Source organism: Eptatretus burgeri, chromosome 5, assembly GCF_056783735.1.
Source record: "Eptatretus burgeri isolate ZD-2024b chromosome 5, Ebu_testis_v1, whole genome shotgun sequence".
Lineage (NCBI taxonomy): Eukaryota > Metazoa > Chordata > Myxini > Myxiniformes > Myxinidae > Eptatretus > Eptatretus burgeri.
The window spans coordinates 11,136,764-11,153,316 of NC_140965.1; the positions used below are offsets into that span (position 1 = coordinate 11,136,764).

At 46.7% G+C, this 16,553-nt stretch overlaps 2 protein-coding genes across 2 annotated transcripts in view; both read left to right on the top strand.

Moving 5' to 3' along the window:
- The first annotated feature begins 1,302 nt into the window (after positions 1-1,302).
- Positions 1,303-7,203, top strand: LOC147025839 (ras association domain-containing protein 8-like). The gene is made up of 4 exons (XM_085880715.1): positions 1,303-1,552; positions 3,073-3,989; positions 4,255-4,384; positions 6,158-7,203. The coding sequence occupies exons 1-4, from the start codon at positions 1,450-1,452 to the stop codon at positions 6,259-6,261; spliced, it is 1,254 nt and encodes a 417-aa protein (XP_085736841.1). The 5' UTR covers positions 1,303-1,449; the 3' UTR covers positions 6,262-7,203.
- PHRF1 (PHD and ring finger domains 1) overlaps positions 1,424-16,553 on the top strand; it is an 87,272-nt gene continuing 72,142 nt past the window's right edge. Inside the window, exon 1 of the mRNA XM_085880701.1 lies at positions 1,424-1,552. The gene's annotated coding sequence lies outside the window, so the exon portion shown is untranslated. The remainder of the gene's footprint in view (positions 1,553-16,553) is intronic.

A 16,553-nucleotide genomic window follows, 5' to 3' on the forward strand; every position in this document is an offset into this window, starting at 1 on the left:
AAGACTGATACAAATTTGTTCAGAGCTGAGACCGGAGGAGGGAACTGTCACGGCTGTGAAAGCAAGCTGCTGAGTGGAGAATGCTTGGATAAGACTCATTCATCAAAGTGTGACATCAGGGACAGAATACCGCAGGTGGAATGGAATAAACTTGGTGAAGGGTGAGCAGGCGATCGAGGAAGCATTCCCAGGAGCCGTCAATGTCCAGAGCGATGGATATTCCGATCGAGCCTCTGGGAAAGATGAGTGCAGGCTTTCCCAATGTTGTAAGATTTGGTGCTTCGAATGCTACTAGATACCCTTGGCGGACAAATTGTGGTTTGACATCGGAACACTTGGGTGTCAACTTTTAACATCTGAGATGATTGTGACGCAGCTTGGGCAGTGCTTGTGGTTTGATTGTAAAAAGATTCCTTTGTTGGCATGTTTGGAGTGGAATGACGATGCTGTGAGAACCCGCAGCGTCACTGAGCGTGACGGATCTGAACTCTCATAAATGATGGGTGTGACCAACTGGTTTGTGTGACTAGGCTGACTTGTGCTTTTGATTTGAAAAAGAAAGGACTAATGATAGAGCGAAGATGGTGGAGCAAAGATTAAAAAAAAAATAATAAAGTTTAACAATCAAATTTGGACAAAAACGCAGCAGCGATTGCATGTAGAATGTCTCCCGGAACATAGTGCATTCTCCTCGATGGAACGATGACCACTCCCACCCCACCCCCTCCCGACCTCTTGCGGCCTCCTTGTCAGGTGATGGGGATTGATGGTCAGAATGCAGAGCAGGCAAGTAGCTTCACACAAGTTGCAGAGCCATGGGAATGACTACAATACCGACCCACACAAGTGGATCAGAAAGCAGCAATGAATCCCACCGAAGATGTTCATTTGAGATCATTCCACTTCAAGTATAATTAAAGTTTATCTCACAGGATGTGGAAACGGCAGGCAGTTTTTGGCTTGGCCGTGGGTCATCGAAGACTGGCGGTTGTAACATGGTCTACGCTCATGCACGTGGTCACGCCAATAACCTCGAGGAAGCCGTGTAGGGAATGTGATGAAAACTTTCTGTGATTGTCAAGTTTGTTTCATTATCTTGTTGACATTTTGCTTTGATGTTGGTCACTGGCTTTATTGGTCTGAAGAATGGGATCGGAGAAGCCTCATGTTCGTCCCACTGTTTGATCGCTCGAAATTGCCAGTTCTGACAATGTTAATAATAATACATTCATCGTGTTTTAGAAGATTTTTGCCATTGTTGTTCATCGCACGTTTTGAATATACAATTTGATTTCACAGGACCTCGAGCAAGCCTGATAGAAGCAGCTGGCAGTGGAAACTCGGAGGTTTCCCGGCGTCGGCTTAGCGTCACCCACGCACACCGGATCCGTCGGCTCCCAGAGTCGGGCCTGACCTCGCAAGACCACAAGGAGAAGGGGAAAAGCGGCCATGGAGCTGAAAGTGTGGGTCGAAGGTGTGCAAAGGGTGGTGTGCGGAGTGACAGAAACCACGACGTGCCAAGATGTGGTCATCGCATTAGCTCAAGCACTTGGTGGGTGCATCACTAAAATATTGGTCCTTTTGTAAACTCTTCATAAACTTCACTGTTTGAAAATTCTCTTGTACATTTATCACTTGTTCCTTTTGTTGTTTAGGAACAACTTAAATGGTTTTTATTTTGCCATTGTGATGGTTTATGGGTTGGGAGAGCAGGGGTTGGTGGGGGAGCTCTCAGCAAATTTATCATAAGTAATATATAGATAGTCTTGAATAGTTACCTTGAGCCAGTTAGACTCTGTGATGGCTTTGTTATCCCTCCCAAGCGAGTGATTACATCTCTGGGTTTAATTCCAAAACGAACATGCACCATGGTGCCTCTGGCAGGTGAATCTCCCACGCTCATCCCCCAGGTTGTAGTCCTGCTCTAATGTGCGAATGAAATGAGTAATAAACCGTATTTTTAGCTCCTAATCTCACAGCTGCAAATAAGGTGTTTCATTTTGAAGGTCGAAGAGTTCTGCATGCATTTACAGTCTGCCAAGGGACACAACTTGGAAGCGTTAACTTGGCCTTTGTGAAAACATTTTAGCCTCGTAAAGGTCTAGAGCTAGATTTCTCGAAGCCCTCTATTCAAAAACCTTTTCTTCTTTTTCTTTTTTGATTTTTGCATGCACAGGTTCGAGGTGAGTCATCAATGTGCGTGCCGTCCCTCGGATGGACGTTAAACTGGGCGTCTCGTCTGCCTGCATTAGTTGGACGTTGAAGATCCCAAGGTGTCTTTCGCGAAGAGTAGGCGAGCTATCGTCGGCACCATGAACAAATTACAAACTCCTGCACTAACTATTGCTGGGTAGGTAATGGCAAACCACCCATGATAACCCTTGCCAAGAAACTGCTTCTGCAACACCGACGCTGTGCAACAGAGTATGTCACATCAGAATACGTTGGTTATGGAAGTTCTCACCCAGAGAAGACTTAACTGCTGCATTCCAACGAAAGTGTTGTGCACAGTGAACTAATACATTGTAATTGTACACCAAAGCATTACCAAGTGAACAGCAGTCATTTTGGTGCTGTTCAGTACAGTACATACTCCCTCTGTGCATGGAGTGCCCCCTAGTGGAAGTTTTTTGCAACAGATGGAGAAAAGTCTGCAACTGTGTCACTGTTTAATTGTCACCATGTGTATGGTGTCTATCGGGACTGGCAGGATGGCCTAGACCTGAGAGGTATGCACACTCATCCCTAAGCCTCTCTAGCCTGAATTTGAATGTTGACCCATCTATAAACTGCTTCCTGGTGTTTTACTGGCAGGGTGAGGCATCAATGTGTGTTCCGTCTCTCGGACGGACGTTAAGCTGGGCATCCTATCTCCCACGAATAGGTTGTGAATGTTAAAGATCCCGTGGTATATTTCACCGACACCATGAACAAATTATAAATTCCTGCCCCGACTACTACAAGGAAGGCAATGGAAAACCGCCCTAACAGTCTTTTTATGTTGAACTTAGCAACACCAACTGTGGTGTGGAAAAGTTAACCCAAGCTTTTTATCTCTGTGCACATGTCCAGGACGGACGGGTCGCTACACCCTTATTGAGCAGTGGCGCAACACAGAGCGTCATTTGTCACCAACAGAGGCACCCTTGCTGGCGCTCGCAAAGTGGGGCCAACATTCTGGAGACGTCTGCTTCGTCCTACGGTGCACAGGACCAACAAGAGACGGGAACGTGCCTGAGGAGCCCACAGTGCGGCCTCCCTTACATCATAGTTTGCCCTCCTTGGCAAAGCAACGGACTGTGAGCAGGGAGCAGCTACGGCGCAAAGAACCCAAGCGCAAATCGCTTACATTCACAGGAGGCGTCCGGGGCATTACCGACCTTTTCAATGGTACTGGAAATGTGCACGGAGGAACGGGCAAGGGAGTTACGGATATTGAGGAACTCAAACGAATCATTAAGCTCCAAAAGCAGCGGCTGCATGCTTTGGACTCGAGACTAACGGCTTTGTCAATAGCACCTCTTGAGACCCTCGATGAGGTTATTGAAGAGTCGGATGAGGAGGAGGAGGAGCAATGTGAGGACGACATCGTGGTAAAGCTTGAAGCGCAAATTGCGCAAAACGAGCAAGAGATAGCGAGTGGCACGGAGCTGCAGACTGAGGTTGAGGAAGGACTCCAGAAGGAGGAAGAGATGCGACGGACACTTGCACTGCTTTCCGATGAAACGCAGAGCCTGAAAAAGGTCCTGGAGCAGCAAAACGCAATTGCTTGTCATTTGCAGGAGCAATGTGAAAGTGCTGCCAAAGCCCAAGAAGTCAATGTTCGAGAATTAGTCAACGTACAGAAACGTGAGGACGCCAGGGAACCCGAAATGACTTTGGCGCAGCTGCGGGCCAGTCTCAGCAAACAAGAGGAAGAGGGGCAGCAGGTGGCTGGAAGTTTGGCGCAGCTTGAAAAAAGTGTTCATGATGTGAGCCACAACCTTAAGGTGAGCCTGTCACCACTGCCCATTCATGAACTCATTCTCCACTCGTGATTACTTTTAGACGTGTTTCAGTGTTTAAATGTTGTAGGAACGCTTCTCGGGAGCGCCGATGAAGGAAACCTTAACCGAACAATTACCTTTAACTGACCTTGAGCGGATCAGCTGCAGGCCTGAAATGTAAAACCTATAAAATAAAGGTGATATCCTCCCCCATCAGGAGGAGGGGACAGGTGAAGCTTTCACTTCTACCTTCATCTTGTTGGGACAGGTGAAGGAAGGAGAGCTTGAGAATCTTAACAGAGATCTGCGACAGCTCTACCTTCAACACTTTATCGAGCAAACGGGCAGCCGCGTAACAGCACTGCTGCCCTCGGGGGATGAGACCACAAGATCCGCGAGTAAGTCGCCTCTTCGTACAACCTCGGGGGAATCCTTTGGGCTGGGAGGTCTCTTGAGGTAAAGGTAAACTCTCGGGATCCTTCACATTTTAGTCTTCCTTCCTCTCCTCCAATCCTGTTTATTACAGTGCAGTCGACAATCTTCCTTCATAAACTCTGCCACCGAAGGTGGATGGACGGAGGTTATAGTTTTACCCGTCTGTCTGTCTGTTTGTGAGCAAGATATCTTGAGTTATGGATGGATTCGGACGAGGTTTGGTGGGTGACAAGGATGAAAGGATTAGATTTTGGTGAAGATCCACATCTGGATACGATAATTAAAAAAAAAATATATCTTCACCATTGAGAGATGGGACCAAAAATTATATATAGTACGATATCTCAAAAGGTTCTGGACGGATTTGGACGAAACTTGGTGGACAGGTTGAGTGTGTGACGAGGACGAATTGATGGGATTTTGGTGAAGATCCAGATCCGGATTCGAGAGTTCTTAAAAATCTTTTTAACAATTCTTCATGATATTGAGTATGATATTGATTGACCTTCATAATATTGAGCCAAAAATGATATATAATATGATATCTCAAAAAGTTGTGGACAGATAGCAAGAGTTGGTGGACGAGTTGGGTATTTGACGAGAACAAGCCGATTAGATTTTGATTCAGGTGCGGATGTAGATCTGGCCTATCATTGGGATACAAAACATAAACTGTTTAATGCCAGAAGTTTGAATTTAAAAATATATGTTTAATAGCCCGTGTGGTTCAGCGTGGATACGTCATTGTATATCGTACAGCGTCACCTGGTGGATTCCGGTATTGCAATTCATACCAGAGCGAAGTCGACGGGGCACCATCGCAAATCGCCACGCTTCCCTCCTAAAGCAAAGTTGTAAGATGGTTAAAAAAAAAAAAAAAGTTGAACTAAAAATTTGACATTGGGTCATTACTGGTGGAAATTTTTTTGCCATCTTGACCCCTTTACCCCAAGTTTGCACCCCCTGGGGCCAGAACCGGAGGTCAACTCCAAAAAATGGTTTCATATTTCATGCGTCCCCTGATATTGATTACATTTACGAAGTTTCAATACAGAAAGGTTTCTAAATGGACCCGTAATTGCAAAAATGTTTCCTCTCGCACCTTCTTGCCATGCGATTCAAACTACCAAGTTTGGTGAATTTCTGCACAACCGTTTAGGAGCGTTATGGACAGACAGACTAAAAAAAAAAAAATCTTTCAAAAAGTGTGGGATAAAAATACTTCTTGACGTCATAAAAGTTGGAGAATTAACCCCGATGTAAGGAAGGCTTCTTTGTCATTGAATTGACTGAAGACGTTGATTTGAAGTACGCTAACCGCCAGGGGAAGGAGAATGTGACGTTTCGGCCTTTAAACCTTCATTCGCACAAAGGAGCTCAGAGATGGAGTGGGAGAGACAGAGACCAACAGAGAGACACAGACACGGAGACCAACAGAGAGACACAGACACAGACACCGACAGAGAGGAATGAATGAAGAGGAATGGGTTTGTGCACAGAAAATAATCAAACGGATTAAGTTGATGTGGAAGGTTTTTAAATCAACATGTTGCTCTTTTTGAACGTCGAGTTGAATTGAAATGTACAAAATTAAAATTTCTGTTATTAAACGTGTACAACACCTTCAGTAGAGGAGAAAAAAAAGAAGAAAACAGATGCTCTGCTTCCATCAGTGGTTAAAGTCAAATAAGGGTAATTGTGTTTGTAAAGTGTGATCTTGTGCACCACCCCTGAAGGTGAAGCGGAATCCTCTCCGACCTCCACTCGTGTACCCATCTCTGCACACGTGCAGTACCGCCCCCTGCTGTCTGCCCTGAACCAAGAGAGCGTGTTCGTGTGAAACGCGCGGATCCATCGCCTTCCGAGCTACGCCCTCGGACTCTATCCATGGACCTCAAGACGCTCCGGGACGACCCGCAATGGGTCAGTGGAATCGGGCGGCTCGTTCTACGAAACACCGACCGTCAAGCTACACTGAGCGGTGTTTCGTGGATGGTCCACCACTGGATGGGTCCATGAACTCTTCCGACCTTGGTGATCTCTTCCGACCTTGGTAGTGAACCCATGACTTCATAATTCTGAACACGCGTCATTTATTTTCTCCTTTCTACCCAAATAAGTGTTCGGGTGCAACCATCGCTACAAACACCCTCTTTTAACACTGCTCGTGACCTCGACCTTTGGCTGCACGTTTTTGACCAACGCCGTCTTTGGATGCTAATCTTAACGTTCCGATTCTACATTGTGAGATGTTTTGCTCTTCAATGAGTGTAGTTGGTAGTTGGTGGGAGGGAGGGGACAAATGGGGAGTGTAGGGGGGGGGATGTATGAGATGCAGAGTTTTGTACAACTCCATATTGAGATGGACAGTGCCTTTGTGTGTATCATGTTTATATTCCCTACTTTTCCCACGTCGCTCCAACCCCCCACATTTTCACCCATTCCAGTACAAAGTACACCTTTTAACCTTCATGTAATTCATTACCTCAATAGTACTTCGTGTTTATGATCATTCGTCTTATCAGTTCTCATGATTCCCCCCCCCTCCATTTCTGTAAATATTTTGTGTAAGCCATGGCCCCATCCCCACCCCGGGGTCTTGGTCCCCCCCTCCATTTCTGTAAATATTTTGTGTAAGCCATGGCCCCATCCCCACCCCGGGGTCTTGGTCCCCCCCTCCATTTCTGTAAATATTTTGTGTAAGCCATGGCCCCATCCCCACCCCGGGGTCTTGGTCCCCCCCCCCCCATTGGGGGTTTGGAAATAAAGACAACCAGCCAAATATCTTGTGCACCGATTCTACGTCAATTAGTTTTAATTTACCGAGTTGTTAACTTCAGCTCCAATCGCTAAACGATTATAAATAAAACTTTCAAACGTGAGCAAATCGCTGGGTGGCAACAACGACCACTCACTCGCTTCAGGCTTCTTAACGACTCGATGGCCTAAAGTCGACAGGTACAGGTGAGCACACTCACCTCCAAGTTGTCTAGCCCGGGTTCGAATACCGCCCGGCTCAGTTAAAACTCATCCAGGTGTTTCACAGGTAGGGCGATTCATCAACGTGTGTGTCCCGTCCCCCGTCGGATGGACGTTAAACTGGATTCCCCGTCTGGCGGCATTAGTTAGTGGTCTTCAAAGACCCCGAGGTGTCCTTCGCGAAGAGCAGACGAGTTATCGCCGAAACCCTGAACAAATTACAAATTCCTGCCCTGACAACTGGGGGAGGGGGGAAGGCAATGGCAAACCACCTAATTTCAACCTTGCCAAGAAACTTTCTGATGGTCCTTTTTTTTTTGATCGACCGGTCCGGAGCAAGACCGGTGGTCTCCGGTGGTGGGACGATCCATCGATGTAGGAGGATGGTGAACGGACGCAAACAAGTCTTGCACTCGTAGAGCAGCAGAGCGGCACCCGGCGTCCTCTTGGGACATGACCCGATGACCGTCGCTTCGACCCTTTCTCGGATCTTGTTCCGCGCTGCCGATGAAAACGCCATTTCCGACTAACAACGGTGTTTCGCAGCACTCGAACTTTGATCGTAAATTACACGGAACAGCTCGGCAGGGTCCGCGGCTCGTCCGGCGACTCGACAGCCGCTGTCACACGCACACCGGCTTCAGACTGTGCAAGCGATGCGCGAATAACAAGGGCTCCCGAGCCGTCGGGTCCGGGTCCGGGTCCGGGTCCAGCCCGCGTCGCCGTTTCAACCCCAGAAACGATCCCGCCAAGTCTCGACGTCTCTTGGAACCCACGTCCGTCGCTCCACCTGATCGAGCCGTGTCCGGACTCTGCTGCTGCTGCAGCAGCAGCAGCAGCAGCCGCCGTCTCGCGCCAAATAAATAACGCACACGTGATTCCGAGCGCGAGGCGCACGTTGCGAGGCGCACGTCGGCACTGCGGGAGCAACCATCGCGCCGCGGGGAATCTACATTAGGTTGTCAATCGATAAAGCTCAAAAAAATATATATATATATATATATACATACTCAACACGTTTTCAAGATTTCACATCATATTTTTGATTTTCGTCGGTTACATTGTCAGAAAAGTGTCGCGTTTTGCTGTAATAACGGGTCGACGGTACGTATGCACCCCCCTCACCTTCAGCAATGGTAGATTCCGTGACGTAATATTCTCTGCTCTCCATTGAATACGTCATTGACTGCACGTACGCGCTCCCCCGAATGGATTCCCAGGAATCTCCTTGAAAGTTTGGAGCTTTCTGTGACGGGAGGTGATAAACTTTGAAACTCACGTACCTGTACGTATCGAGTTATTAAATATGAAAAGGTAACGATTACGGACGGCATCGGGACGAAATGTGTGACGTACAATTCGCACGATTAACCTTGTTTTTTGGGTGTGTTACCGGATATACCTTCTGATTTGGGGTGGGTGTTAAAAGTTTGTTTGCCCCGCCTACTTTCCTCGAACTACGTACGTTGTCGTCGGTAAGCATGATTTGAAAGTGTCACCTTCAAATCGGTGCAAACAATTACCAGGTCGACAATCCCATCAACTCAAATATCATATTATTGACGTTATACCATCACGTGACCGGGAGTCGACACCTGCGGTGTGTTCGGTTACCAAGTTTATCGGAGAGCGCTCGCCAAGTGGCTTAAGCATTCAAGCAAGCACTCCATTCCAAACCGTTGATAAGGAACAGTTGGCTTGGCAAGCGCTCCTTGGCAATTGAATCCACCCCAGGTGCGTTTTGCAAGGTCAAGTTTGCCCACCTGGATGGCTCAGATGGCCAAACAAATTAGGCCGAACGGGATGAGGAGGTAATAGGACAGGTGGACATCAGGTCACACCTGTAGTACAACGGCCGATGACAAAAAGTTGGGGGTAAGACGCGTCATGGAGCAATTCATCCCTATATGACCCTCAAAATTTTTTCATACTGATCGGATGTGGCATTCTATGGATGCAATTATGACATCATAATGAAGGCACCTATGACAGCATTAAAAAAAAAAAACAATCACACTCATTCCCCTGAGGAGTACTGGCTATGTGCCAAGTTTCAATTTTTTCCTTGGTGTGATTTTAGAGATACAGAGGTCCAAAGTTTTTCCTTTTCCCAACATTGCTGCCACACCACGTGACTTATGACATCATAATTATCATTAAAACATTCTGCATGAGGAGTCGCTCCCATGGTGAAAATTTTGTGTCAATCCGACAAGCTATTGCAGAGAAAAACACGAAAGTTCAGTGCAGACAAACAAACAGACGAATGAAAAATCATTCAAAGAGTGACAACTTGGCAAAACAGCACAAAGTAGAACGGCATTCGGGAGAGCGCATACCTCTGCCAGGTGGAACGGTTCACGTTTTGTATCCCACTGATGGGCTGGATCCAAACCAAAATCCAATCTGCTTGTTCTTGTCAACTTATCCAACTCATCCACCTTGCTTTGTCATAACTCGTCCACAACTTTTTGAAATATAGTGATATATTTAGTTTTGTCCCTATCTATCAATTTTAGAAATTTGGCCTGTGTTGACCTTTTGACCTTAATAATTGGTAGGAGAATTCAGCGACCTGACATGAAATGGTCTTCAAATTTCAAGTCAATTGGATGAAAATTGAGGATTTTAGAAAATTTGGCCCAATTTGATCCAAATTGGCCTTTTGGCCTATATTGATCTCAAAATCAATAGGTGGTTGAAGTCAGTGACCTGATATGCAAATGCTCTTCAAATTTCAAGTTAATTGGATTAAAATAGAGTATTTTAGAAATTTGGCCTCTGTTGACCTTTTGATCGATGTTGACCTTTTGGCCTATGTTTACCTCAAAATTAATAGGTGGTTGAGTTCAGCGACCTCATTTGCAAATGTTCTTCAAATTTCAAGTCAATCGGATGAGAATTAAGGATTTAAAACCTTTGGCCCAAATTGGCCTTTTGGCATATTTTGACCTTTTGGTCTATGTTTACCTCAAAGTTAATAGGTGGTTGAATTTGGTGACCTGATATGCAAATGCTCTACAAATTTCAAGTCAATCGGATGAAAATTGAGGATTTTAGAAAATTTGGCCCAAATTGGCCTATTGACCTATGTCGACCTTTTGGCCTATGTTTACCTAAAAATTCGTAGTTTGTTGAATTCAGTGACCTGATATGCAGATGCTCTTCAAATTTCAAGTTAATTAGATTAAAATTGAGGATTTTGGAAATTTGGCCTATATGTTGACCTTTTGGTTTATGTTGATCTCAAAATTAATAGGTGGTAGAGTTCAGCGACCTCATATGAAAATGCTCTTCAAATTTCTCATCCATTGGATGAAATTTGAGGATTTCAGAAAATTTGGCTCAAATTGGTCTTTTGACCGATGTAGACCTTTTCGGTCGACCAACTTTATGAAATTTCAATGCGGGACAATCGCAAGGTTGGTGGCATTAATCTCGAAAAATTTCAGAGCGTCTGGTTGAGCGGTTTGGGCTGGAGGCGAGTGGACAAAAACACACACACACACACACACACACACACACACACACACACACACACACACACACACACACACACACACACACACACACACGGAGGTGATCAACATACTTGTCAAAATTTGTTGTTTTTTTGCCAACGAACAAACAGACCAGCCGGTAGGCGGCGATGGGTCGCCGAGCATGGAAACCATAAGATATAGAGCAAAATGGATGTCATATCACGGATAGGGAATCACCTTAAGATTATGCATATCAAATCTCATCCAGTTCCATCTACTGATAACAACTCGGTATCCATTTGAATGAAAAGTACCGAAAATGTGGTTTGAAATCGGAAATCCCCAAAGTTTGAGGGGGTGCTGTGGGTGAACAAAGATCTAAATCGAAAATCCGGCTCGATCGTTTGTGCACAATGTATTCCAGACGATTAGTGTGAATTTTCATGACCATCCGACCATAACCCTAGGAGGAGTAGAATTTGGCGCGAAGACACCTCCGGCTCTCGCATGTTATCGATTTTTGCACTAATTGACCTTTGACCCCTTACCGAAGCGAAATCGGACAATATGTCCTGAGGCAAAGTTGTAGTACTCCTTGAGTACCATGAACCTGCAAAGTTTCATTCGTATCGATGCACTCACCTGGTCGCGAGGGGGCCTTCAATTTTCGCCAATTTTCGCCCATACCCTAATTGTAGGGGGCGCTGCGGGTAAAGTATTCCATATATCACAAAAAAACGGAAGATATTTGAGAGAGCATCACCTGTAGATCATTCGTGCCAAATTTCATAACCCTACGTGGGATAATGGCTTTCGGAATTGATTTCGCGTGAACGGTACCGATTTTGAAGGTTTTTCGGTTGTTGCTCGGTAACCAAAGCGCCCCTAACAACCATCACAATTTCCAAAGCACTTGGTCATAAGATGTACCGACCACCCGAGTTTGGTCAAAATCCGCCCTGGGGGGGGGGGGGTTGTTCTGTGCCTGCCATCTGACCCTGGGTACAAACAATGCGTATGCAAAATGGGGAGGGGAATGAGGAGGGAGGGGAGGGGACAGAGTGGAGGGGAGAGAGAGAGTAGGGAGGGGAATGGGGAATAGAGGGGGGAGAAGGGGGGAGAGGTGAGGGAGAAGGCGAGGGAATGAGAAGAGGGGGGGATGGATAATGATCCAATTATCCCAACTGGGGAACCGCGTTCTCAACGTCCACCCGTCTACTTGTTATGTACGGCGAAGCTAATCAGAGGTGAACATTCGCTATGCTGCTGGAGGGAATTACTGGGGTATGTACACAGCATCCCATCTATTTAATATGTACACACAATGTCAGACCAATGAAGGAAAAGGACAACCGAGAAGTTTTGAAAGCAGTTTACCAAAGCAAGGCACGTATCCATGTAATGTACTCAATAAACAGGGATGAAGACTCCAAAGTGGGAACAACTTCAGAACTAACTTACTCTCTGCTGTTCTTCCTTTGCTCCAATTGGTTCCTCTGACCACGTCCTTGTCAAAGTGGACATCTCTCTGGCTGTTATCAGAGAACCACCTCAGCGCCATCGAGTCTGGCATTTCACTCAAGCCGACTGGCAGGGTCTCCAGGCAGCCATCAAACTTCGAGACTGGTTTCCCATCACTACTTTCTCCAACATAAACTCATCGTGGGAATTCTTTCAAAGAAACTTGCTCTCCCTCATGCACAGATTTATCCCCTCTCGTCGTCAGTTGTCCCAACCTTCCTCCCGCCCTTGGTTCACTGAAGCTTGTGGTGAGGCAGTTGTCCTGAAACAACTTACTTTTGCCTCATGGAAAGCAAACCCAACTGAGGGTAATCTCAGTTCCTTCCAGCAAGCTCAGAACAAGTGTGTTTCTACCCTCAGGAGAGCCAGAAAACAACATCTTTCTCATCTCAAGTCTGAACTCTCAAACCTCTCTCCCTCCTCCAAATCATGGTGGTGTCTAATGAAATCTGTTTCTGGTGTATGTTCCCCCTCCATCCCCTTCCTTACTTCAAATGGCTGCACTGCTGATACCACACGTGAAAAGCCTGAATGCCTAAACTAGGTGTTTGCATCGAAATATTGTGTCCAAAACCCATCACTTTCTCTACCCACTTTACCCAGTCGCACACATCTGTCCCTGGACTCTGTGTCCTTTTCTCCTGACAAGGTGGAGAGCTTGCTGTCAAACCTCGACTCAGATTCTGCAACCGGTCCAGACGACATCAGCTCACGTGTCCTAAAAGCCTGCTCTTCTGCTCTTGCTCACCCTCTCTCTGTTCTATTCACCCTCTCATTTGCCCAAGGTCATCTGCCATCTGCTTGGAAATCTGCTAACATCACTGCCCTGCATTAAAAAGGTGCAAAAACAGATCCCTGCAACTACAGACCAATCAGCCTTCTCCCAATCATCAGCAAGGTTATGGAATCCATCATCGCTTCAGACATTAAATCCTTCCTCTTCTCCAATGGCTTGATTTCTGATCATCAATTTGGTTTCAGACCAGGTCACTCTCCCCTGGATATGCTGCTTCTGCTCTCCCAACAATGGATGGAGGTCCTCAATGCCGAACATGAAATCAGAGCCATATCCCCAGACATATCGCGTGCTTTTGACACGGTCTGGCACCCTGCTCTGCTTACCAAACTCTCTTCCCATGGTATCCAAGGCCATCTCCACTCATGGCTCGCAGACTTCCTCTCCTGTCGCAGCCAGCATGTGCCCCTAAATGGAGTTCTTTCATCCCCTCTTCCTGTCCAGGCTGGAGTTCCTCAAGGCAGTGTTCTGGGCCCTGTTCTTTTTCTGGTTTTCATCAACAATCTCTCCGACTCTCTGGAAAATCCTCTTTATCTCTTCGCTGATGACTCCACCCTCTGCTGTACCATTTGTCATCCCTCAGACCGGCAATCAGCAGCTTCTTCACTCACTGCAGATCTGGGTAAAATCACAAACTGGTCCAACATGTGGAACATGTCTTTCAATCCTGACGAATCTCACACTCTCACTATGTCTCTCCGAAAGGACCGTTTGGAAACCCCTCCATCCACGTTCTCAACAATCCTATGGAAGAAGTCCTTTCTTTCAAGCTTCTGGATCTCACTATTTGCCATGATCTTTCCTGGGAAAGCCACATTTCCAAGCTGGCCTCCAAAGTCAGTCACCGACTGTGAATCCTCCGTCGTACAAAGTCCTTTCTCGGCCCACCTGAGCTCCTGACCACATACAAAGCTTTCGTCTGCAGCCTGATGGAGTACTGCTCTCCCCTCAGGGCTGGTGCTCCTGCCTCCCACCTTTCTCGGCTTCACGCTGTGGAAACCAATGCATTTCGGATTATTGGCATATCCTGTGATGAGGCTCTCACTCTGAGTCTTTGGGCCTCTCACTCTCTCACCGCAGGCAGGTCGGTGGTCTTTCTGTCTTCCACCGTCCCCTCTCCAGTCCTGCCCCCCCCTGCTCTCTCTGTGATTTGTCCCCACCACATTTCCACAGGGCGCTCAAGGTCCGCCAACAACCCCCTTCTGGTAAAACTACCAAAATAACGAATCACTGCTCACCTTCACTCTTTCATTGCTCTTTTTCCCCACCTTTGGAATAAACTCCCTCACTCTGTTCAATCCCATTCTTCCCTCAAGGCCTTCAAAACAGCTGTTCACCACCATCTCTTATCGTCCCCCATCAAAATCCTCGATCTTTTCTACCCCCGTTAATCCACCCAACCCCACCTCCTTCAAATTCCCTGCTTTCCCTCCTGAAAGTCCCTGTCATGTCCATCTTGTATACCCCATGTTACCCGCCCCATCCCTCTCCCTTCCACAGATCTCCTAATGTCTCTGTTCCCCACTGTTTTGTCCTTCCCACTCCCGCTCCTCTTGTCTCATGCTTCCCTTACGGTGCATTGTGTGTTAGCTCTCACACGAGCCTCGACAAGGTATACAAAAAACAAAAAACAAAAAAACAATTCGTTTGTTCCGGACGTGGGCACAACACAGCACCACATCGGAACACGGGCGGGTCACATGGCTCTCCTTAACCACACACCCATCTATGTATGCATGAGCATTAAGTACTGATACATCTCATCTCCCCCCCCCCCCACCTTTTTTAAAAATCATGACGTTCAGTAGGCTTACAGACACGAGCTGATCTTCTCAGGGCTAGTGGAGTGCTGTCCTTGCTTGCGACTGCTGTGGGTTTCTCAATGAGTACAGGGTCAGGAAGGAGTTCAGGTACATTGATGGGTGAAAAGCTTTCACGAGGAAACAACTCAGGTTCAAACGGAGGTGGTGTTAATACAGGAGTGGGTGACAAAGGCACTTGACCTGGTTCAATGTTTGGCTCCCCATGACGTAACTTGAGTTGGTCAACATGTTTACGCATTCATCTACCATCACACAACTTCACAAGAAACATCATTTCACCAATGTTCTTCTTCTTCTTCTTTCGGCTGCTCCCGTTAGGGGTCGCCACAGCGGATCATCCGTTATGATCCGCATAATGATTTGGCACAGGTTTTACGCCGGATGCCCTTCCTGACGCAACCCTGGTCGCCTCTTACGACACAGGGATATGGTACACCTATTCTAACTGGGGCATACACTGGGCCCAGTACACAGGTGCTCACTTTGCCGACCTTGGAAGGATGACAGGCTGAGTCAACCTCCTGGTGTGTATTAATTCAAGCGGCCAACGGGGCTTGAACTCAGGACCTTTTGGATCTCAAGCCGCTACCCTAACCACTGCGCCAACACCAGGCTTATCATTTCACCAATGTTATCGATAAATAATGATACCAGGTAACCACTTGTTTCCACATCCGGAGTTCAATACGTATACAGGATCATTGACCTGGAATTTGCGGTATACAGACGTTTGGTCGTCATTACGTTTCTGTTGATACTTGTTATTCTCGACCTGGACTGTTACGTCTGGGTGCACTAATGATAACCGTGTTGTTAATTCACGACCCATCAGAAGCTTGGCAGGTGAGCCACTGGTGGTTTGATGTGGTCTGGTGCAATAGTTGAGTAACACAGGAGCGAGACGAGATTGAATGGAGCCTTCATTGACGGTTGAGACCATTCTTGATGATCTGAACAGCACATTCGGCTTGACCATTACTGGCAGATTTGTAGGGGGCAGATGTGTAGTGCTTAATGCCATTCATTTTACAAAAGTTCTGAAACTCTGAACTCGTAAATGACGATCCATTATCTGACACAATGGAGTTTGGAATACCATGTTGCGCGAACATGGTATGTTGAGCTTCCATTGTACAGCACAGGATGAGGATGACACCACGAAAGCTTCAATCCATTTGGAGTGGGCATCAACTACGATAAGGAAAAGCTTCCCTTGAAATAGACCAGCATGGTCGATGTATAGTCTGGACCATAACTTTGATGGCCACGACCTCTGGCGGTGTCTTGGCATGGGCTCAACAAGTGTAACAATGGCATGCACTGGACTCAATATCACTGTCCAAACCAGGCCACCAAACATGGGCTTGGGGCAAAAGCCTTCATGGTGACTATGCCCGGATGAGCATTGTGGAGTTCACTGATAATTTTCCTGCAGAGTTTAGGCGGAAATGTCACTCGGCAGGCAGTCTGCATCAATCGAGACCCATCCTTCTGGATGAGGTATGGTTTCTTCCCTTCCGGTAGTGATGCC